The following is a 22,992-nucleotide window of genomic DNA, read 5'->3' as shown; positions in this document are numbered from 1 at the left end:
AAAGCACACAGAAGAAAAGCAGAAGGGAGGGATCGCAGTGTCACCCAGACGGAATCAGAAAAACGGATTTAACGTAAGTACATAAATCCTCTTTTCTCTTTCATCCAGTCTGGAGGACACTGCTTAACATGGGGACGTTCTAAAGCAGCTCCCTAAGGGTGGGACTAGTCTGAAAGCCCCGCTCGTAAAGCACTACAAGCGAAATTTGCATCCGCAGAAGCAAATACATTAAACTGGTAAAACTTTGTAAAGGTGTGGACAGAGGACCAGGTGGCTGCCCTGCAAAGCTGGTCTGCAGAAACCCCATTTCTCGCTGCCCATGACGCCCCTACCGATCTGGTGGATTGGGCCGTAAGTCTCTCTGGCACCGGACGGTTAGCCTTTATGTAAGCTTGCTTAATGGTAGCCGTAATCCATCTTGCAATGGACTGTTTTGAGGCTGGCCAGCCTCTCTTATTAGCATCATAAAGAACAAACAAGGAATCAGTACGCCTCACTTGAGAAGTTCTTTTGACATAAATGCGGAGGGCCCTAACCACATCTAACTTTTCCATAGACTCTGAATCTGAATGGGAAGTGGGAGAAAAGACCGGAACTACAATTTCCTGGTTCAGATGGAAAGCCGAAACTACCTTAGGAATGAAAGAAGGGAGGGTTCTTAATACAGCTCTGTCCTCGTGGAAAACCAGATATGGTTCCCGACAAGACAGAGCTCCTAATTCTGAAAACCTACGTGCAGATGCAATAGCCAAAAGAAAGAGGACCTTCCAGGTCAACCACTTCAAATCTGCCACAAGTAATGGCTCAAAGGAAGGCCCTTTAAGCATGTCCAGCACCAGGTTGAGATCCCACGGTGCTGTAGGCGGAACATAGGGAGGCTGAATATGCAAGACTCCCTGAAGGAAAGTCCTAATATCTGGCAAATCCGCTAATTTCAGGTGAAAAAAAGACTGAAAGTGCCGATACCTGAACTTTTAGGGAACCTAAACAAAGCCCTGCTTCCAGGCCATCTTGAAGAAAAGCCAATAAACGAGGGAGACGAAAGGAGGACGTGAGACATGTCCTATTTTCACACCATCTGATATAGGCTTTCCAAATCCGGTGATAGATGCGAGCCGAGACTGGCTTTCTGGCCCGCATCATAGTGTTCACCACGCTGGAGGATAAACCTCTAGCCCTCCAGAGACTGGCTTCAACAGCCATGCCGTAAAACTGAGCTGAGGTAAATTCTGGTAACGGAAGGGACCCTGCAGAAGGTCGTCTCGTGATGGAAGATGAAACCCCGGTCCCTCTGCCATAGAGAGTATGTCCGTGTACCAGACTCGGCGAGGCCATGAGGGAGCTATTAGAATTACTGGCAGACCTCCTTGTTTTACTCGTCTGAGCACGCGAGAAAGCATGGGAATCGGAGGCAACAGGTATCCCAACCTGAAGTCCCATGACATCGTCATTACGTCCACTGCCACCGCTAAGTGGTCTCTTGCCCTTGCGCAAAACCTGTGAACCTTTTTGTTGTGTCTGGAGGCCATGAGATCTATATCCGGAAGACCCCACCTCTGAGCCAGAGACTGGAACACTTTCGGGTGGAGTGACCACTCCCCTGGCATCATCTGATTTCGACTTAGGTAGTCGGCCTCCCAATTTATTATTCCTGGAATGAATACTGCCGATATTGCTTAGATTTGAGCTGCAATTTTCATTGCAGTTGCACTCCTGGTTCCTCCCTGTCCGTTGACGTATGCCACGGCCGTGGCATTGTCGGACTGAACTCTGACAGGTTGGTCCTGGAGGAGAGACTGGCCTCCCCTGAGGGCCAAAAGAATAGCCTTCAATTCCAGCACGTTTATCGATAGGGCCGATTCCTGACCCGACCAAAGGCCCTGGAGCCGGAGGTGCAGGATTACCGCCTCCCAACCCTTCAGGCTGGCGCCTGTCGTGGCTATGATCCATGACCATGGAGCGAAGGACCTGCCCACCGTCATGTGATCCTGAAACAGCCACCACTGGAGTGATTCTCTCGTCCTCGGGGATAGAGAGATCCTTTGAAGATCTAAGCGTAGGTGGGATCTTGACCATTTCGTCAACAGATCCCACTGAAAACATCGAGAATGGGCTCGACCAAAGGGGATGGTCCACCATCTTTCCCAGCAGCCGCATGCACAAGTGCATTGAGGGGCTGGAAGAAGACAAGACCTGAGTTGTTATGCTTTGAATTGAACCGATCTTCTCGACAGGCAGGAACACCTTTTGCTGGCTGGTGTCCATGATGAGGCCTAGGAAAACCATGCGTTGACACGGAACCATCTGGAATTTCCTTAAATTGATCAGCCATCCGTGGCCCTCGAGAACCGTCAAGGTGAGGGACAAGTGATGACGTAAGCAATTCTCTGAGGAGGATTTGATGAGTAGATCGTCCAAATAAGGAACGACCTGAACTCCTAGAAGGCGAAGACGCACTGCCATCACGGACATGATCTTCGTGAAAACCCTCGGCGCTGTGGAGAGGCCGAAGGGGAGGGCCCGAAACTGATAGTGGGAGGATCCCACTGTGAATCTGAGGAGGGACTGATGGTCGCTCCAAATGGGAACGTGGAGGTATGCGTCTACGGACGCCATAAACTGATCCTTCTCCAAGCCGTTTATCACAGACCTCAGGGATTCCATCCGAAATCTGTCCACCCTTAAGTGTATATTGAGGCCCTTTAGGTTTAAGATGGGTCGAAAGGAGCCGTCTGGCTTCTTGACCAGAAACAGGTTTGAATAAAACCCCTGTCCCTTCTGGTAGTCTGGGACCCTGCAGATAACTCTTTGCGAAAGAAGAGAGGCGACAATCCTGTATTGCCCGTCTTCTTGTTGGATCTCGGGGTAGCGGGGTTACGAAGAAACAATGTGGTACCGGGCCCAGCAGGTCTATCCTGTACCCCCTTGATAGAATGCCCCGAATCCAAGAGTCTTGGGGAGGACGCTGCCCACTGTTCCTGAAACAAAGACAGATGACGCCCCACTGGCGCCCCCTCCAGAAGAACAGAGTGGTCGTCAGGATACAGGCTTCTCCTGGTTCTTGGGAGGCCTGGCGCCTAGCCGTAAACGAGGATCTCCCTCTAGAAGAGGAGCCTCGAGCATTTGGCTGTCTACCTCTAAAGGACGGTCCTCTAGGCAAGGAGGTCCCCCGAAAGGGCTGACGAAAGGAGCTGACCCGAGGGTTCCAGCTCCTGTTAGGGAATACCGTCAAGGAAGTGGTTTTGCCCCCCGTTGCCTGAGAGATCAAGGTATCCAATTCCGGACCGAACAAACCTGCTGCTGAAAAAGGAATGGTTTCAAGGGATTTTTTTGATTACGCATCTCCTTCCCAGAATTTCAGCCATAACGTCCTTCTTGCTGAAATAGACGCCGCCTGAATAGAAGAGGATACAGCCGCTGTGTTCTGGGCCGCCTCATAAAAGGTACCCCGATGCCTCCTTCAAATGCAAAGCCAGGGGAAGTCAATCAGAGTCCTGTAAGGCCTCTGCCAGCTGGTCTGCCCATGCTTCCATGGCTCTAGCAACCCAAGCTGAAGCAAATGTGGGTCTAAAGGAAGAACCCACAGCCGCAAATATAGATTTCAGCTGGGATTCCACTCTGCGATCATTGGCATCCTGTAGAGATGCTGAACCTGGAGCTGGAAGTAAAGTGTGTTTGGCCAATCGGGCTATTGGAATATCCACCTTGGGAATACTCTCCCAGCAAACCACATCTTCCTCCTGCAACGGATACAGGGAAGAGAACCTTCTGGGAACAGAGAACCTTTTATCAGGCTGTTTTCATGCTCCTTCTGCAATATCCTTAAGTTCTACAGAATGGGGAAAACGGATAGCCTTCCTTTTGGCCTTCTTAAAGAGACTTCTGTCTCTAGGGGTAGGATCCTCCGGTTCTGGGAGGTCCAACGCTTGTCTCACCGCTAAAACCAAATCATTAATAAATTGGCTTTTAGAATTTTCATCCTCTCCCAAAGGTTGAACCTGGTCAGGATCAGAATTAATTTCCCTCTCATCCTCTGAAAACTCCTCAGAGTCTGAAAGGACCATAAGGGGATTGTCAGATCTAGGCCTCTTTCTTTTAGTAGGCGGGGTGTTTGGGGAATCAAGTAACTGGTTCAGTTTATCCAAACCCTTTATAAATGCTGCAGACCATGCCAATTCTGTGAGAACAGGGGCTTGGTCAGTCTGTAATGAGGAAGGTCCTGGTATAGACGTTCCAATGGAACCTGTGGTAGCCAGGAGGCCTAACTGTGTGCTAGTATCATTAGCCACCGAAGTTGCCACAGTAGATGGCAATTGATTTGATTGAAAAACCATCTGTGCTAGAGAGGAAACCGACTGTGTCAGGGAGGCCACCCAGGCCGGTTCCTCCGTCAGTGGGGCTGAATTATGCTGGGTTTGCGCAGGGGGGACCCCTGCTTCGCAGACAGAGCAGAGCGCCAAAGGGTCCTTCTGCCCACAAGGTAATTTTACATGACATTTTGAACATGTGAAATATTTTACTATAGGGCCCTTTCCCTTATCTGTCATTTTTTATATAAAGGAAGGCACACCAAACACACAGACTTAATTGTTAAATTTAGCTGAGTAGAGAGAGAAAGAGTAATGCTTGGAGAGAATAGATTGAAATAAGTACTGTAATCAACTAATCTTGTCATAAAAGTTGTACTTGTAATATTTTAAACACAATATAATATTTAGGCAAGTAGGAGAACTACAATATAACCCCTACTAGCCCAATTTGTACACAGTAAAACGGATTATGTGTTTAAATAAATCAGATACTTAGCCCATAGGCCAAAGAGGGGAGAGGTCCAACAGCAGTGTCCTGGTGCCTGCTCCCTCAGCTCTGTTCACTCTTCCCGGGCTTCTCCTTGGCGCCAGAAGACTGGGATAAGCCATCTCTCTCTGGAAGGAGGGGGGAGCTATATGCCTAGCTCCCCCCCTTCAGTAATGCTGTCTCTGCAGCGGATCCTTGTATATAAAATAAATTTTTTTGGTTGTGTGGCAGAGTAGTGGAGACCTCCAGGATTGAGGTCTCCGCAGCGGAAGATACCAGATGTATGAGTGGGGATCCTGGTATAGCCCCCCTTTCTCCTCTCTCCGTAGCGCCGCTCTGACTAAATCCAAAATGGCCGCCAGCATGTTAACTATCTGATAACCGGCGCTCTATGCCTGTAATGGCAGCGCTGGTTACCGGGGAGGCTCCAGGAGTGACAGCGGTCCGTGAGACCGCTTGTCACTCCTAAATCAGGCACCCATTATTCCTGTCCCTGTCAGTGAGAGCCGCTGGCTCTCATCTGACAGGGGAGTGCCTGCGCTGCTCAGCTGCGAGTGTGTTCTCTATAGTAGAACACACTCCAGCACTGCCACCTGTAAAAAAAGAAATAACAACATAAAATGAAATAAAATTTTGAAAATTACTCTAAGTACTAAAAAACACAGCCCAACTCCGTGGGCACCTAAAAAAAAACAGAAAGAGGAAGAGGCAGGGGGATTGTAGAGGGGAGGGGGTCTGTTGGCAGTATTAAAAGTTAACTAGTTAGGTGACAACTCCCCAAGCTCCCTCCACAACCCATGGTAAGCAGTGTCCCCCAGACTGGATGAAAGAGAAATGCATGTTCTCCAAACTTTCAAGTGGTGTAATACATAATTAAGAAATGTGTTGTGAAGAGGCAAGTTGGTATTGCCAACAATGCCATGTTGAGAGGAATTGGTTAGGGCGATCATTTAAGATGCTAGTCATGTGTTCTAAATTATATATTTGACTCACTCTCTCTGGGATTGTGGAACTCTTAGTTTGTTTAAATTTTCTAGCTATCAAACATCTAACAGCGGTGAGAATGAGGCCCGGAAGTTTCCAGATAAGTTTATGAGCGTCAGTAATCCGGGTTTTTGAGGCAGTTGGAACAGGGTGTAAGGTATTTATTTTTGTTCCTCCCCAGGTTCCATCTACATTTATCTCTAAGCTTTTTAAACGAAACACAACATTATACAAAAACAAGATTAGTGGACTTCTTAAAGGACTGAAACATGGATTAAATAATTTGACAACTGCTTAAAGAAAGTCTGTTAACTATTCTATCACTTTTCACCCCTTCCCCCGACAAAGGCGGAATAGCGATGTAAAACAGAAATGGATTAATTTACATGAAATTACCTGAAGTACATAGGCAAAAAGTCAGAGACCTAAGGCGCAGTGTTGCTGACACCTTTTCAGGACTGGTGGGCCAATGATCCACTATTTTCAAACAATGGATTGGGGAAGTAAAAGTCACCTGTGTGGATGGTCGATAAGGTTTGTTATTTTAGGGACAGCTTCCAACATTAGGCCCAGCAGATCCTTTTAAGTCCTGTAAGTTGCCAGGTGAGGCCTCCATGGCTCAGACTTGATTTTCCAGCACATCCCACAGATGCTTGATCAGACTGAGATCTAGGTAATTTGAAAGCTAAGTCAACACCTTGAACTCAGTCATGTTTTTCAGACCATTCCTGAATATTTTTTGCAGTGTGTCAGGGCGCATTATCCTGTTGCAAGATGTCACTGCCATCTGGGAATACTGCTGCCATGAACGGGTGTACTTGATCTACAACAATGTTTAGTTACGTGGTAAATGTCAAAGTAACATCCACATGAATGCCAGGACCCAAGATTTCCCAGCAGAACATTGCCCAGAGGATCACACTGCCTTCACCAGCTTGCCTTCGTTCCATAGGGCATCCTGATGGCATCTTTTCCACAGGTAACCGACGCAAGCACCCGCCCGGCCACATGATGTAAAATAAAACGTGGTTTATCAGACCAGGCTGCCCTCTTCTATTGCCCCATGGTCCAGTTCTGCCACTCTTGCCTGTTGTAGGCGCTTTCGGCGGTGGACAGGGGTCAACATGGTCACTTGCTACATAACAAGCTGCGATGCATTTTGTGTTCCAACACATATCATAGTCATCATGAACTCTTTCAGCAATTTGTGCTATAGTAGCTCACCTGTGGGAATGGACCGGACGGGATAGCCTTTGCCCTCCCCCCCCATGTGCATCAATAAGCCTTGGGCACCCATGACCTTGTTGCCAGTTCACTGGTTGTCCTTCCTTGGAACACTTTTGGTAGGTACTAACCACAGCATACCAGGAACACCCCACAAGACCTGCCGTTTTGGAGATGCTTTGACCCAGGCGTCTAGCCTTCATAATTTGGCCCGTCAGTCGCTCAGGTCCTTATGCTTGCTCATTTTTCCTGCTTCCAACACAAACACTGACTGTTCACTTGCTGCCTAATATAACCACCCCTTGACAGGTGCTATTGTAATGAGATAATGAAAGTTATTCACTTTATTTGTCAGTGGTTTTAATGTTGTGGCTGATCTGTGTTTTAATTATATATACACAAACTGCTGTATTTTTATTTGGCGACGTATAATTATATTAACTTCTGTTTGTGTGGTGTGCACAGCAATTTTGGAGGACAATCCATAGAAAGTGTGTACAGTAGAGTATTGATAGAATGATTTGTCAAGGTTAACTGAGGGCTGTCTGTTTCAAAGTGGTAAAAATGACTGAAGCGGGTGTCAATGAAGATACACTATCTAGGAAGAGTGTTGTAAATAGTGAGAATATATAACTATCTATATCTATCTAGTGGTACGGACACCCAGCAGATGACCGACTAGCAAAGTAGACTTGTCAGGATGACACCATGAGACCCTAGCTCTAGCTAGACACAGCTCACCTGCTTAGTCACCAGACAACTAGCTGACATCGGTCGCCCTGCACGAATGCAGAATACAAATTTAAATAAACAAAACCCCTCCCTTTGGTCTAATAACTTCATTAGACACTGCCCTCCACATGTATGTGTTCAGCCTAGGAGTTTTACTCTGCATGGACTTAACCCTGTCTGCAGCCTTCCCAGCAGGCCCCCCAGGACCTCACCTGTCCCTATGCAGGAGAGGTCTGGCAAATAAGCCTCCTTGTCACATACGCCTCCCCTTAGAATCACAACATCGGTGATGCGGATGCCATGGAGAGCGCATCTCTGCAAAAGAGCCTCTGCATTTTTATGCAGACACCCTGGCCTATGCTCTATTCTATTTAACTGTGATTGCACTAGGACAGTGGGACAAGCTTCCTAGCATACAGAACAAGCCCTACAGTACCTTTTTATGGCTAGGACTCCAGGCCAGTAAAACTTGCGTAGAACTAGTTTCCAGTTTCCTATCTTTCTGAGTGTGTGCAGTTTTTAATAGTTTTTAATACTGATTATTCTATCTTTCTCCCCTTCACAGTAACAATTCTATACAGCAAATCATTATTTGAACTCTAATAGGTAATAATTTTAGCAGGCCTGTCTGACTTCTCTACCCCATTTACCTCAATAATATTTTTATAGACATGCACCAACATCTCTAAATTTGTCTCATCCAAAGTCTCCATTTAGACGGCACAGCATTATTCTCCCTAACAGCACTCCAGTTAAGGTTTTGTGGCAGAGCATGAAACTTTCCCTCTCCCTTATCCTCAAGCTTGTCCCTCATGGCTGAACCTTCAGGCACCGATTCAATTGCTGAGGTGTCTAGTTGGGCTTGCACATGAAGCATCGATTTGAACAGCAGAAATTCTCTTGTCAAATATTAATGGGTAAGGAAGTTTTGGGGCAACTGTCGCTACTACTGTGACTGTCCATTTACAATAACAAACAAAAAAGAGTCCTGTCACATTCCTCTGAAGATCCATGGACACAGATGACTTCTACGTTCACTACCAGAATCTACCAGAGCCATCCAATTGTGATTCACGAAAACAACCACACAAAATAAGCAGGACATCCCCACAACTGGGCTCATTACTGCGGATCAAAATGATTGGTCTTGTGTGCACCAGAGAACAATCCATAGGTTCAATTATCATTAGGCATTGTGCCTGCAAATGTCCAGGCTCTCGGCACTCAAACATTATTTGAATGAAAGCAGTTTTGGCTGCCTTTCTGCGAGACAAACTTTTCTCACCAATGCCCAGTTGATCTTTACATATACCAGCATTTTGGTTGAGGCAGCAACTTTGAAGCGGGCAGAGGAGGTTTGGGCATAAGCAAGATAACTCTTTTTTCTATAGTAGCCAGGTTCTCATACGTCCGAGGATCCACCTGCAGTGCCCAAGTTTGGAGCCCTTGGTATACTTCAGATACAATAATCAAGAGCCAAAATCTTGATCACCCTGACCAGTGTTCATTTCTAGTGGCAACCACGTGAAGTGTTTTACAAAGTTTAACAAGCTGAGCAAGAACCAGCAAATCTTTGGACAGCCTCCAGGCACGATACTGTTGGGCCTTGCCCATGCTGGCGACTTTAATCCAAGCCAGGAAAGCAATTTTTAGCAGGTGATAGTTACCAGCCTGTTCCTTGTAAAAGATCTATATAGGTATACTGAGCCTCCCCCCGAAAGATAGGGATCTGGGGGTTCAGCCCAACTCTCAGGTGGCCATTTGCCTTAGGCGGCAGCACGTTCAAATTCTTCCACGATATGCTTCTACACCATCGTCAGAAGTTAATTATTGCACCGTGGGTGCAGGTGGAGCCTTTCCATCTCCCCTCTGTAAACACCTTGCGGATAAGACTGGTTTTCTCCTCCTGCGCTGCTGCCACTTTCACCTGTTACATCCTGCATTTCCACAGAAGTTTGGGCTGGGAAGCATAATCTTGCTTTCCTTAGCATTCACACAGGCAAATAACAAAAGTACTTTGCACAGGGTTTTCCTGTTTTTTTTGTGGTGTGGTACTACAATAACCAGCAGTTATTTTTAAAAAAAACTTGCTTTTTTGCAAACCAAGCAGGTGCTTTAACAAACCACACAGGCAACTTGTTGCACAAGGTTATTTTGGACCACACCCAACTCATAGCTTAATAAATCTGCAGGTGTGGCACTATAGTAACCAGCAGTTTTCAAAACTTTTGTTTTCTTTGCAACACAGACAGCTGCTCCACAGCTCACAGATTCATTGTTTTTAATCTACCTTGTCACAAAAAAATATTTCCCCGATTGCAACAGACAGCTTTTTTTTACTTAATAGTGGTATTTAACACATTTCACTCACCACCATTGCATCTAGCTGGTTGGGTGTAATCCCACAATGACACCACTGTAATACTGACACCCAGCAGATGACAGATACAAACAATTTCTTGCTTGGAAAAATGGTGCTTTTTATTGTTCACATTGCAAATTGCACAGCAGACTTGTCAGGATGATACCACGCGATCCTCGCTCTAGCTAGCCACAGTTCACCTACCTAGATACTGGTCAACTAGCTGTCATTGGTTGCTCTACACAAATGCACAATACAGGTTTAAGTACACAAAACCCCTCCCTTTAGTCTAATTACTTAAATAGACACGGTCCTCCACCTGTGTGTGTGCAGCCTAGGAGTCTTACTCTACATGAACTTAACCCTGTCTGCAACCTTTACTTGCAGGCTCCCTGGGACCTCTCCTGTCCCTATGCAGGAGGTTTGGCAAATGATAAGATTTTTACTCACCGTAAAATCCATTTCTCTGACTCCATTGAGGGGCACTGCGAGACATTGGGGTGTAGTAGTGAGCTCAGGAGTCTTGTCACTTTAACTTGTTAAGTCTGTGCACTCCTCCCCTACGTAACCCCTCCTCTCAGAGAGATCCTCAGTTTTGAATAACCAAGAGTGAACGTAAAGGAAGTAATATAACCTGGACATGTCTTAAATTATAAAGAACCATAACCAAAGTTTTCACACACAGAACTATATACAGAGCAAGGGAGGGTGAGCAGTGCCCCCCAATGGAGTCAGAGAAATGGATTTTACGGTGAGTAAAAATCTTATTTTCTCTTCCCTGCCATTGGGGGGCACTGCGAGACATTGGGGATATACCAAAGCTTCCTCAAGGGTGGGAATGCTCTGGACCAGCTGCACGCATAACCCTGCGACCAAAGCTTGCATCAGCCGACGCAAAGCCTTGAAGTCTGTAAAATTTGGAGAAAGTGTGGACGGAAGACCAAGTCGCCGCCCTGCACAACTGCTCCGCAGACGCCCCGTGCCTGGCCGCCCAGGAGGCACCTACTGACCTAGTAGAATGCGCCTTCAAATTTCCTGGAACGGAGAGAGAAGCTGCAACGTAAGCTTCTCGAATTGTGGACGTAATCCACCTGGCAATTGACTGCTCTCTTGTTGGCGTCATATAAAACAAAAAGATCTCTGGTCTTTCGGACCTGAGATGTACGGTCTACATAAGCCTGTAGAGCTCGTACCACATCCAAGTACTGCATATACCCTTCTGAAGAATCTTTCTTTGACACAGGTACAACAATTTCCTGATTAAAGTGAACCCTGGAAACCACCTTAGGAACGAAAGATGGTTTAGTACGAAGGACCGCCCTATCAGCGTGGAAAATAAGATGGTCACAGCGAAGAGCTCCAAGCTCAGACACTCTGCGAGCAGAAGCTATCGCCAACAAAAATACTGTCTTCCACGTAAGATACCTCAAGTCTATTGACCCTACGGGTTCAAATGGAGGCTTAGAAAGAGCGCGAAGAACCAATTTGAGGTCCCAGGGCTCGACAGGATGGCAAAATGGAGGTTGCATATGTAACAGCCCTTGCAGGAAAATCTTAATGTCAGAATAATCTGCAATCTTTTTCTGAAAGAAAAACAGAAAAGGGCTGATATCTGGCCCTTAAGAGAACCCAGACGAAGACCCCTCTGAACTCCATCCTGTAGAAAATCCAAACAGACGAGAAAGCTTAAATCTAGAGGAATGGAATCTTTTAGACTCACACCACAAAATATATGTCTTCCACACTCTATAAAATATAGAGGATGAAGAAGGCTTTCTGGCCTTAATCATGGTAGTTATAACCTCTGAGAGAAACCCTTAGCCTTAAGTATCAGGGTTTCAGTAGCCAGGCCGCCAAAGCCAGCTGATCTAAACCTTGGTAAAGGAACGGACCCTGAACCAGAAGATCTGCCTGCATGGGAAGCCGGAATGGAGGAGCCCCTGCTAATAATAGCAGATCTGAGAACCACGCTCTGCGTGGCCAAAATGGAGCTATTAGAATAGCGGGAACTTTCTCCCTCTTCAATTTCTTTAGAACCCGGGCAATCATAGGTATTGGAGGAAAAAGATACATCATCTGTTATGGCCATGGAGCTGACATGGCATCTATTATTTCCGCCCCTGGGTCTCGAGCTCTTGCGCCGTAGCGTGGAACCTGATGGTTCAGTCTGGATGCCATCAGATCTATGTCCGGGCAGCCCCACCGGTCCACCAGAAGGGAGAAGATCTGACTGTTCAAAGCCCATTCCCCAGGATGAAGTGAGTGTCTGCTGAGGAAGTCTGCTTCCCAATTCTTCACCCCCGGAATGTGAATGGCTGAAGTCTTGGGCACTTGATGCTCTGCCCAAGACAAAATGCGCCTGGTCTCTCGCATGGCAGCCGCACTGCGAGTGCCCCCCTGGTGGTTTATGTATGTCACCGTGGTGGCGTTGTCGGACTGAATTTGTACTGGTTTTCGTCTTAGAAATTTCTGGGCTCCTATCAGAGTATTGTACACTGCTCTGAGCTCTAGGATGTTTATTGGGAGAAGTGATTCTTGAGGGGACCAGAGACCCAGAAGCCTCAGAGTTCCTGTTACACTTCCCCATCCCAACAGACTTGCGTCTGTTGTGACTAGAGTCCAAGCCCAGGTCTGTAGGGATTGGCCCTTTTCCAGATTGGCTTGGGACATCCACCAGACAAGAGACAGCCTTGGGGATCTGGACAGACGAATAATCTGCATGTCTAAATTCTTCTGAGACCCTGACCACCTGAGTAAGATTTCTGCCTGAAGTGGGCGGGAATGAAACTGCGCAAAAGGGACTGCTTCGAAAACCGAGACCATTGTCCCCCAAGAGTTTCATACAACTGAGGACTGAGACTCTCTTCTTCATAAGCATGGCTCTGGTCCTCTCTGTAGAGCCAAGACCTTTTCCCTTGGAAGGTAAACTCTCAGAGACGGAGTATCGAAAAGCAGACCCAGAAAACGCATTTGTTGGGCTGGAACAAGAGATGACTTGGGTAAGTTCAACACCCAGCCGTGATTCTGAAGAAACTGTATGACTGTCTGCACATGGAGGGACAGAAGAACTGCCGATGGTGCCTTCAATAGAAGGTGGTCTAGAGAAGGTATAATTGTTATACCCTTCTGCCGCAAAAGACCGGCCATGATGGCCATAATCTTGGTAAAGACTCTGGGGGCAGTAGCTAGACCGAAAGGGAGAGCCCTGAACTGGAACTGTGCGTCTCCTACTGCAAACCGAAGGAGACTCTGATGTCCCTCCCATATCGGTACATGTAGATAGGCATCTTTGATGTCTATGGACGCTAAAAACTCCCCCTTCTCCATCCCTGCTATTACAGAGCGAAGGGATTCCATGCGGAATTTCTGAATAGTCATCTGTTTGTTTAATGACCGAAGATTCAGAATGGGCCGGAAGGACCCATCTGGCTTCGGTACCAGAAACAGGTTCGAGTAAAAACCTAGACCTCTTTCTAGAGGAGGAACCTGAACAACAACCTGCGGTTAGAAGTCTTTGAATAGCTTCCTGAAGCGCCACCCGTCTGAGGGGACAAGAGGGGTGATAAAGAATCTGTGACAGGGGGAGTGGGCAAGGTCTATCACATAGCCCCTGGATACAATCCCTCGAATCCAGAGATTTGGCGTGGATTTCCACCACTGATCTCTGAACTGAAGGAGACAAGCTCCTACTTGATGCCCCCCCCCCTGAACAGCCCCGTCATGCATCCATAGCTGCGTTTGCCACATATTCTGAGGTCTCCAGTACCTGCTCTGCCATATCTAAGAGCTCTGTACGCAGAGTATCATCTCTAAGCCCTTTAATCAAAGCTTCCATCCATAACTGCAAGGCCTTGTTGGCCCAGGCCACAGCCATATCAGGTTTAAACATACTTCCCACAGCAGTGTATGCTGAGCGAAGGGCAGAATCACACTTTTTATCTGTGTAATCCTTGAGGGCTATCCGTTCTTGGACAAGAATAGCAGATGAAGAAGCCAAACGGGCCACCGGGGTATCCACCTTAGGAGATAATTCCCACTTTACCGTGTCCTCAGCTGGCAGAGGATAAAGGGATTTGAACTTTCCTGGCATCAAAAATTGTTTACTTGGTCGCTACCAAGCCTCAGAAATAATCTCCAACATCTCTGGAGAATGGGGGAATGTAGCCAACTGCGCTTTAGCTCTTTTAAATAGAGAGACACCCTTGGGCGCTGAGGGCTCAGGATCAGCATACCCTAACGTATACCTGATTCCTAAAATTAAACCATCCACACTAGTGGAAAGTGAGTCAGAGTCATAACGACATTCCCCTTCCGTGTTCAAATCTACCTCACCTTCCTCTGCCGAGGAGAGATCAGAATCCTGTTCTAGGTCCAGACCTGTGTCAACAACAGCTCTCTTACTCCTCTGGGAAACAGATAATAACCTGTCTTCCCTCTGGGATGACCCCTCCTGTGATGTGGAAGCATATTCCTCAGACTGACTGCCTATGCGTGTAAGTGGGATAGTGTTCTCACGTACCTCTGTTACGCGCAGCATAACGGTCGTCAGTCTTTCCACAGCTGAAGAGAAGGATTGCAGCCAAGGCGGTTCCACCACTGCAGGCGATGCCCCCTGGACTGGGCTGTCACGCACCTGAGCCTCCGCAGTACAAGCTGCGCAAAGGGCGTTTCGGTCTGTGTGTCCAACAGAAAGTTTTTTATTACATTTTGAACAGGTAAAATACATAACCGAAGGCACAGAGCGACCCTTGCTTTTGGCTGTCCCCTTCTCAGCCATTGTCCTATTTCTTAAAATAATTATAGAAATGTAGACAAAATGAGACTATAACAAAGTCCCTTGTGCTAGGAAGTCTCTTTAGAAAAAAAGCACCACTCCAAATAACAAAAAAGGTTGTACAGTACTGTCTGTGAAAATTCCTATAACATGAAATAACTCACATGACAAATGCATACATATGTAAAACCTTCACAAAACACTCTACTAGTCATACAAGCCTGATTCTGTAAGGCAGTTATGTCTGTCGGTAGAGGAGAGGCAAAGCAGAGGCTCTGGCCAGCGCTGACACGCTGTTCACTTCAGTGTTCCCACGAGTAGACTCGGTCCTGCGCGCGGGAAGGACAGGCTGTGAGGAAGGAAGTTTTCTATATCACTCTCCTCCCCTTCCTGCTGCTTCTGCCCGCCCTGCTTGCCTCCGCTTCCAGGCCCCATCAAGCTCCGCAAAATGGCCACCACGAAGCGCTGTGCTCGCTCTATTATAATATTAAATGCCCAACAGCGCGAGCCCTGTAAAGCGGACCAACTCACCTCTTATGAGTGTGAGCGCCACTATGTCCCCAATCTTTTAAACTTGCTCGTTGCTTTTATAGGGGCGAGCGGGAACCTGCCGGCAAGGACGCGGCAGAGGAGAAGAGGCTGAAGCACTCTTTCTACCTCTGACCGCTAAACTGTGGGGAACTGTGGCCGCGGAATACCTCCGCTAAAACAGGCTCTCACCCTGCTTGTAGTGTTTAAACACTAAACGCTTCTACACAGTCCCCTTCCCTAACTAACTATGGAAATGCTGGCAGAGGGTGCAAGGTAACTGAGCGCTAGGCTTCTGATACCTGCGCTGAGGGTCCCCAGAGAGCAGAGCTATGTCTTACTCACTGTTTTCCTGGGTCTTCACCGTACCCTGCGCTGCACCTATAGGACAAAAAATAAAAACATGTTCAATCTATAAGACTAAACAGAGTATAGGCAGGAGCCTATACTCTAGTGACCTAACTCTCCAGTCACTTAGAAAAAACTGAGGATCTCTCTGAGACGAGGGGTTAAGTAGGGGAGGAGTGCACAGACTTAACAAGTTAAAGTGACAAGACTCCTGAGCTCACTACTACACCCCAATGTCTCGCAGTGCCCCCCAATGGTAGGAAAGAGAAAAGCATCTTTGTCACAATATATCATATAGATGCATTACTCATGGCATGCCGATTGCATGAGGCCTACAGGATCATTTTTTGCAACTAAAAGGAAGCAGGCAGACCACAACAGCAATATTCCTGTCTTGTGTCTCCCTGTATCTAAATCTGAGTAGCATAGCATTGCGACAGGTCTCTATGCAGGTTAGTGGTTGGGACTGTGACAGCGAGGCAGTGTTCTCCCCAGAAAATGTTGCCAACCAGCTGGCATTAAGAATCAGCCAGGGGGTGGCAGTAGTAATACTTTGCAATAATAATGAAAAATGTTGCAAGGTTATTGCCCACAACTGTCAGGACTGGTCAGACTGGTGGTCAGTGGTCTATTGCTGGCTGTAGTACTCACATAGTGCCTTTTCCAATAAGAGAAACAATGGTTTATTCTAATAAAAGGACTCTGTTTGGCTCCAAGAACCATGTGGCAAGCAAAAGCAGCCGGGTGGAGCATCCAGGAAATAGGTGCTGGGGAGAACACTGGCGAGGGCAGATCTCTGGCAGTGAATCAGCAGTCACTGTAGAGGCAAGCATTGTTGCCGTTACAAGGAAGCCACCTTGCCATCACCACAGGACATGTAACTAGAGAAAAGTAATGTATGGAATGCAAATATCTGCTACTGAAGGGTAGAAATGAGTCAGAAGAGTGATTGGTATGGGGGGCAAATGTGTTACTGGGGTGAGGGTAGGGGGATATGTTATACAGGGAGGGGCAGATGTTATGTGTCACATGGGAGGGGCATGCTACATCCCCTCTGTGACACAAACACATCCTTTACATGCTATTATCACGCCTCCCCGGACACTTCTATTCACATAGGAATTTTTACATTGTTGAGAATTATGGCAACTGCCCAGAGGTTGCTTATATGCTGTAGTAAATTTTATGTATTTTCAATTTTTAAGCAAGTTATCGTAATTGTACTCAGAGGGTGCACCAATCCAACGCTTGAGTTTATATATAACTATATATACATAGTACACATAGTGACGCTCTGCTATTCATATGTCTGGTGAGTGGTTAGAGAAGAGAAGCATGGATCCTTTAAAAGGCAGCAGGTACCCTGGATGATACGACAAACGCAAACCATGTAAAGGTGACAGATTTATATTTCTTCCTCATCGAGTGAAGTCCTTTATTTTTACCTATTTAAAAATAACACTGAATATAACAAAATTTATCTGCAAGATAAAGAAACAGTTGCAATGGAATAAATCTACTACTCAATGTAATCATTTCTCTATATAAGGAGGACTCACGGCAGTCAGTTTAAACACAGACGGGCTGGGCTGATGCAGTTAGCTGCAAAATATGAGTAAAAAACAAGCATATTTCCACCCATATGCAGAGCTGTAGATATCTCCAGATGCTTCCACATTTGCATCATCAGCACATGCGGCAGGTTTACGATAAGTCATCATCATTCGCGAGTATTTGTACCTGGTCTACAGCAAGTGCAAAAGGTGCATATTCTAACGGACAGATGTGTTTTTGCAGGTTTGCATGAGCCGCATTTTTTTTCTGCAAACACGCCTTTACTATACTCTGCTAATGTTAGACCACCCCATTACCTCTTCTGTCACACCTCTCCAGATACAGCCAGGTGAAAGTGCCAGAATTGAGCTAGTCCGCATAGGCACATGTGTGCTCCCACTTTCTGGGTATGAGAAAAGTGATTACAGTACGCAAACTGGAGTCTTTCCCACTATACATCAGCCCAGAGTTCACTGAATTCAACAAATCTAGCAATAATTACTGTGAATTTCAGGGGTGGCCATTTAGTTATTGCAGAAACAAAAGGTATTATGGTTCAGAGCATGTTATACCATAAAATATAAAGGGCTTGTTCACACACATGAAAATGGCTGATACTAATGTTTTACACATAGCTTACGTTACATGAGAAATATGTTGCGAGTTAGCTAGTTAACAAAAGAGTGGTATAAAACTTGGAGTGTGAGCAATACAATACTTTAACATATAACTAATCATCAACATGTGTCATTCTGAATTTTAGCAGTAGTACCAGTTCTTTCCTGCTCACTTAAGTAATCTACTTTTACTACTGCTTTCCACATACCCATGAAAATATAGACAACACTTTACAAATGGTGTTGAATATACCAGCACTATATGAATTACATTATTGCGCACAGAAAATGCTTTAACATTTCTACTCCATAAAGTAAGTCTAGTTCAGCAAATAAAAAAATCTGCGTAAATAGTACAAAAAACAAAAGACCCTCCACTACAAAAACAGATGTTACTTCTTCATATATTACATAGTAACTCAGCATAGGACTCACTTGATCCAGAGCCTGGCTTCAGTGGTTTGAGAGGTGTAGTTTGCGGCAGTGTGTTCCCGGAGCTGGTGTATACAGTCATGAGCTTGCATTTAGTTTCATGCTTCTTGTGTTTCTTGCCCATATAATGCTGCTCTGCCATAAGAGGATTGTTGAAGGTGGCTTTGCAGAGGCTGCAAAACTGGTCAGGATCTGATTCATCTGTAGTTCCAGGAGTTTTTGGATCAGCTGATGGTAAAGGTGCGGCAGGTTTCTTACTTGGAGGTCGCCCTAAATAAACAAATAAATGAAGACAATTTAAAAAAAAAAAAAAAAGGGTAGTGCAATTTTTAAATTCAAACACAACCTACCAAATTATTTTTTACCAAAGTTACTGAAACCATATTGATACTACATATATTAGGTCTTGAAGTAGACCGGACACTTAGGGTCATATCCAATTGTCCTGAAGTCCCGTTGCGTAAAAACTACTACCGTTATTATGGTAGTAGTTAGCTGGATTTCAGCTTGCGGCTCAGGGAGTGCGAGCTGAAATCCAGCGAGAAAATTACCGTAGTAATGGTTTTTCTGCGCACTATTACCGTAATAACAGTAATAGTGCGCGGACCGTGGGATTTTCAGCGTTTCCGACGATAATTGCGCCAACAATTGAATACGCCCCTTGGAGCATTATATAAATATTTGGGCTCTTTCCCTATCCTGGTAGTCTGTTTTGGTTAGTAATTCATGCTTCATGAATATTCAAACACCCAATGTTTGCACTGTCAGTGGCTGTGTGTAGTTCTGGATTAGTCTACTGCATTTAACAGCAACTGGGTTAACAGGGGTTTCCAAATATAAAAACTATATAAATGATTATAATAAAAACATTTTATTAAAGCTATGCAAAGACAGCAATTTGATCTACAAGAATAAATTTGATAAACCTTAGTCTACTGTATGAACAGCCGCTTTAAGAGATATTCCAAGACTTCATTTCATATTATATTCATACTTGTATATTTGCCAAAGGGCAAGTGCAGGGAGCGTGACAACATGTTTCGCGTCGCCATGACCTTTAACCCCCCACTGCACAATGACATGATTGCATCCGGGCCTTAATGCTGTGAATTGGGTCATCAGAATCTGCCTGGTGAGACCTGATATGATTACCATCTAGGCCCGGGCCACTTCTCACAAAAGAGAAGTTGTGTCCAGGAGCTTAACCTACTTTCCCAGGAGTCCGGGAAATCTCCCTGAAATTTGAAGAGATTTATTTTTCACTCAGTTATGTATCATGTATAAGTCATACCTGTTTTATTAGTTACTACACAAATCATTCTAGGTGTTTAGCCCAAAAATACAACAGCATTTAATTTTATTAATCCTGTACAAAACTACATTTACAGATATAAATAGATGGATTTCTACCTTCCAATGTTCCATCATGTTCCTTCAGCTTCAAGTTCCTTGAATGCACTCTGCCTTCGTAGTGAGACATAGCAACAACTGGAGATGAGAAGGACATATTGCAGATTGGACAGAACTTGTTCCTATCTTCCGTCACACTGACCATCTGCACGTACAAAAATAGTGGCTAGTTAATGGATGACAATACACAGACAATGAACCAGTAAGTTTTTAAATAATTGCAGTAAGTAATTACATTGAAAGAGCAAAATATATTTAAATAAAGACCAAGTGGAGTTTTTCTGAAAAATAAATAACAATTGTTTTTACCTTTTAATACCCTATAGATAACTAGCTGTCTATGTGGTTTCCACCATCAAAGTTATGTATAATTTATTAGTTTGGAAATGAGATATAAATGTCACATGTACAAAAGAGTAATTACCTAAATTCATTTTTCCAGCCTTTCACTATATATTACTAAACAGCAGCATACTAGAGTGAGGTTCTAGTCAGGGCAAGTGAATTTTCCACTAATTTAAGGGAGATACAACCACAGAAACATAGTAAACAAACCACTATTTGATACAAGTGTGGTTTAATATTAAAAAAAGAAATAAAATAAAAGGCAAATTATAATTTTGCACTGTCCAGTGTAGAATCTAAAGTAACTGAGGATACATAGCGATTGTGCATGCCAAAGGGCTATTTTTATATAGCATGCACAGGGGGAACGGAGATGCCATCCAACCCCATAGACAGAATGAGACCCAATGAAGTCATCCAGCCTGGCTGAGAAACAGAATGAATCGGTTGCACTCTGATCTGCTTGCCATACTCTCACTGTATTTCGGTGGTAGTGTGTGTGGACAGTGTCTGGTATCTGTTACCCAGAGCAACCTAACTAAACAATATTATTCCACTGGAGGCAAAGCATTACTGCTTCGTCTAAACTAAAGCTCAGAAGCATCTTGTTGAATTGGCAAAAATATGTTTTAACAGCTTAGTTTATGTTAAACATCTACACATGTAAAATAATGCATCACGCATTACCAACACGTTGGACATTAACACACCCTAGGCTGTGTTTAGGGATCAATGATCCCCAAGAGAACTGAATTTTACAAGCAGTATCAAGTAGCTCCCTCAGAAGCCAATTCTCTAAATTTGAAAAAGTTTTCCTAATTCCAAAAACTCAAATGATAGCTACAATCTCCAGTATATTGTTCTATGAATACTATTTCTGTTTTATAATCCGTGTGGTTATAACCACTCCTGTATAGCAGGAATATATTACCGAAGCGTCATCAGCTTTCTTCTTTTTTGCTGGACTGTCATCTTCTCCTTGCTGAATAGAAATATACCGGCGAAATTTATTTGCATGTTTTTTGCTCTGGAAAAGAAATAAATTTATATGTATAAGGAAAAGGACTCGTCTGAAAAACAGCTTTTTTTCCAATAAAAGGAAATATGAAATAGAAAAACACCTGATAATGGGCAAGCTTCTGGGATTCGGAATTCAAAGCAGCACTGCATACTTTACAACTGGTGTCAGAGAAAATATGACTGTTCTCCTTGATTAACCGATCAACTAGAAGAAATGTTACATAAAGACATGTTATAAAATACTGTTCATAAAGTTGTCGCAAAAAATGGAACAGACATATGTATATTGTGTACATACACGCACTATTTCTTTGCACATCAGTGCACTATAGCAAAATTACTATCCTAAAAATGAACACCACTGTCGTTTATATAGCTAAAGGGCTATGTACAACTACAGAAGGACTCGTACTTAGAAAATAAGTGAACATGCTACACATGCGATGCATATCACTATATAACAACAACCACACACCATTTAAATTTATATATACAGAGAAAGAATGGTTCTGCGGTGGATAATGGTCAACCAAGTGCTTTAGACAATGTTACAAGACAAAGGGACAATACATCCCCCTTTTGTCTTCCCTTTCTGTGGCCTTAGAGTTATTATAGCTTATAATAACCCTGATATTTACTGGTAGAGGAAGACATCATCCCTAACTTGCGTATTTGTTTAAAAAACATGTTAAAAAGATCAGTAATGATCTGCATATAAATATTGCTCTATGTAGAAAGTTCAGAACCTATAAGCATGTAGCTTACCATTTATGACCATATGGACAAGTCTGCTAATCATCACTTGACAAATCCAGAAACTAATAGTTTTGAAATTTAGTCAAGAACAATTAAAAGGTGTCCAGATCTACCCATGCAGACATTGTGGCGATTCCTAAGCCCAGCCAGGATCCTCAATCTTGTAATAACTAACTAGACCTATATTGCTTCTGAATGTGGACCTTAAGCCGTTTGCAAAACTCCATCCCAATCGCTTAAACTGTGGAATCACCTCACTGGTCCATCCGGACCAGGTGTGTTTTATAATCGCCTGTCAGGCTATGGACAATACGCGACGTGCCATTGGCCTAACCTACATCCCCAACTTGTGTGGCACTCCCACCCTGCTTCTGGCATTGGATGCAGAGAGCATTCAACAGGGTGGGGTGGCCCTATATGCAACATACCTTGGATGCTATGGGCATGGGGGGTCCTTTCCTGTGTGCTATAGCATCCCTGTACTTCAATTCAAATGCATCTGTCCTGGGCAAGGCTTTCACTACTCTACCTTTGCTATCTGACATGGCACCAGCCTGCCTTGCCCACTCTCCCCTCTAGTATTTGCCCTTATGATCGAACCACTTGCCCGTAAAATTAGACTTAATCCCGACGTATTAGGAAATCGTCTCCTCTCAACACAAGCTCTCATTATATGCAGACAACATCCTTTTGAACCTTATTAATCCCCTTTTATCCCTTCCTAACCTACTGGATGACCTTACCCTTTTCAGTGACCTCTGCAACTATTAGATCAACACGTCTAAATCTGAAATTATAGATTTCAACATCCCTCTCACTCAACTGCAAAGCGTCAAATCCAGCTTTGAATTTCGTTGGCAGATCTCTACTTTCTTGGTCATATGTGCAAGTTAAATAGACCCCTAAATATTTCAGTGTACATGCTGCAAATGTTCAGCTTCTCTTGGCGTCTACTAAGGCCGACCTCCTCTGGTGGGATAAACTTACGATATCCTGGACGGGATGTATAAGTTCTCTCAAAGCGAACATCCTCCCACGCCTGCTGTATCTATTCCAAACCCTCCTCCCCTCAAAGTCCCCACTAGCTCCTTTAAACTCCTTTTTAACAG

The 22,992-nt window shown here is 44.7% G+C and overlaps 1 protein-coding gene across 2 annotated transcripts in view; it reads right to left on the bottom strand.

Moving 5' to 3' along the window:
• Positions 1–22,992, bottom strand: part of ZNF346 (zinc finger protein 346) — a 72,490-nt gene that overhangs the window by 36,248 nt on the left and 13,250 nt on the right. For both annotated transcript variants that reach the window (XM_075209151.1, XM_075209152.1), the window contains exons 2-5: positions 21,229–21,332; positions 21,039–21,134; positions 19,763–19,907; positions 18,356–18,622 (exon numbers count right to left, since the gene is read on the bottom strand). In XM_075209151.1, coding sequence (XP_075065252.1) covers positions 18,356–18,622; positions 19,763–19,907; positions 21,039–21,134; positions 21,229–21,332 — 612 coding nt within the window. The remainder of the gene's footprint in view (positions 1–18,355; positions 18,623–19,762; positions 19,908–21,038; positions 21,135–21,228; positions 21,333–22,992) is intronic.

Source organism: Mixophyes fleayi, chromosome 4 (assembly GCF_038048845.1).
Source record: "Mixophyes fleayi isolate aMixFle1 chromosome 4, aMixFle1.hap1, whole genome shotgun sequence".
Lineage (NCBI taxonomy): Eukaryota > Metazoa > Chordata > Amphibia > Anura > Limnodynastidae > Mixophyes > Mixophyes fleayi.
This window is presented reverse-complemented; position numbering and strand designations above follow the sequence as displayed.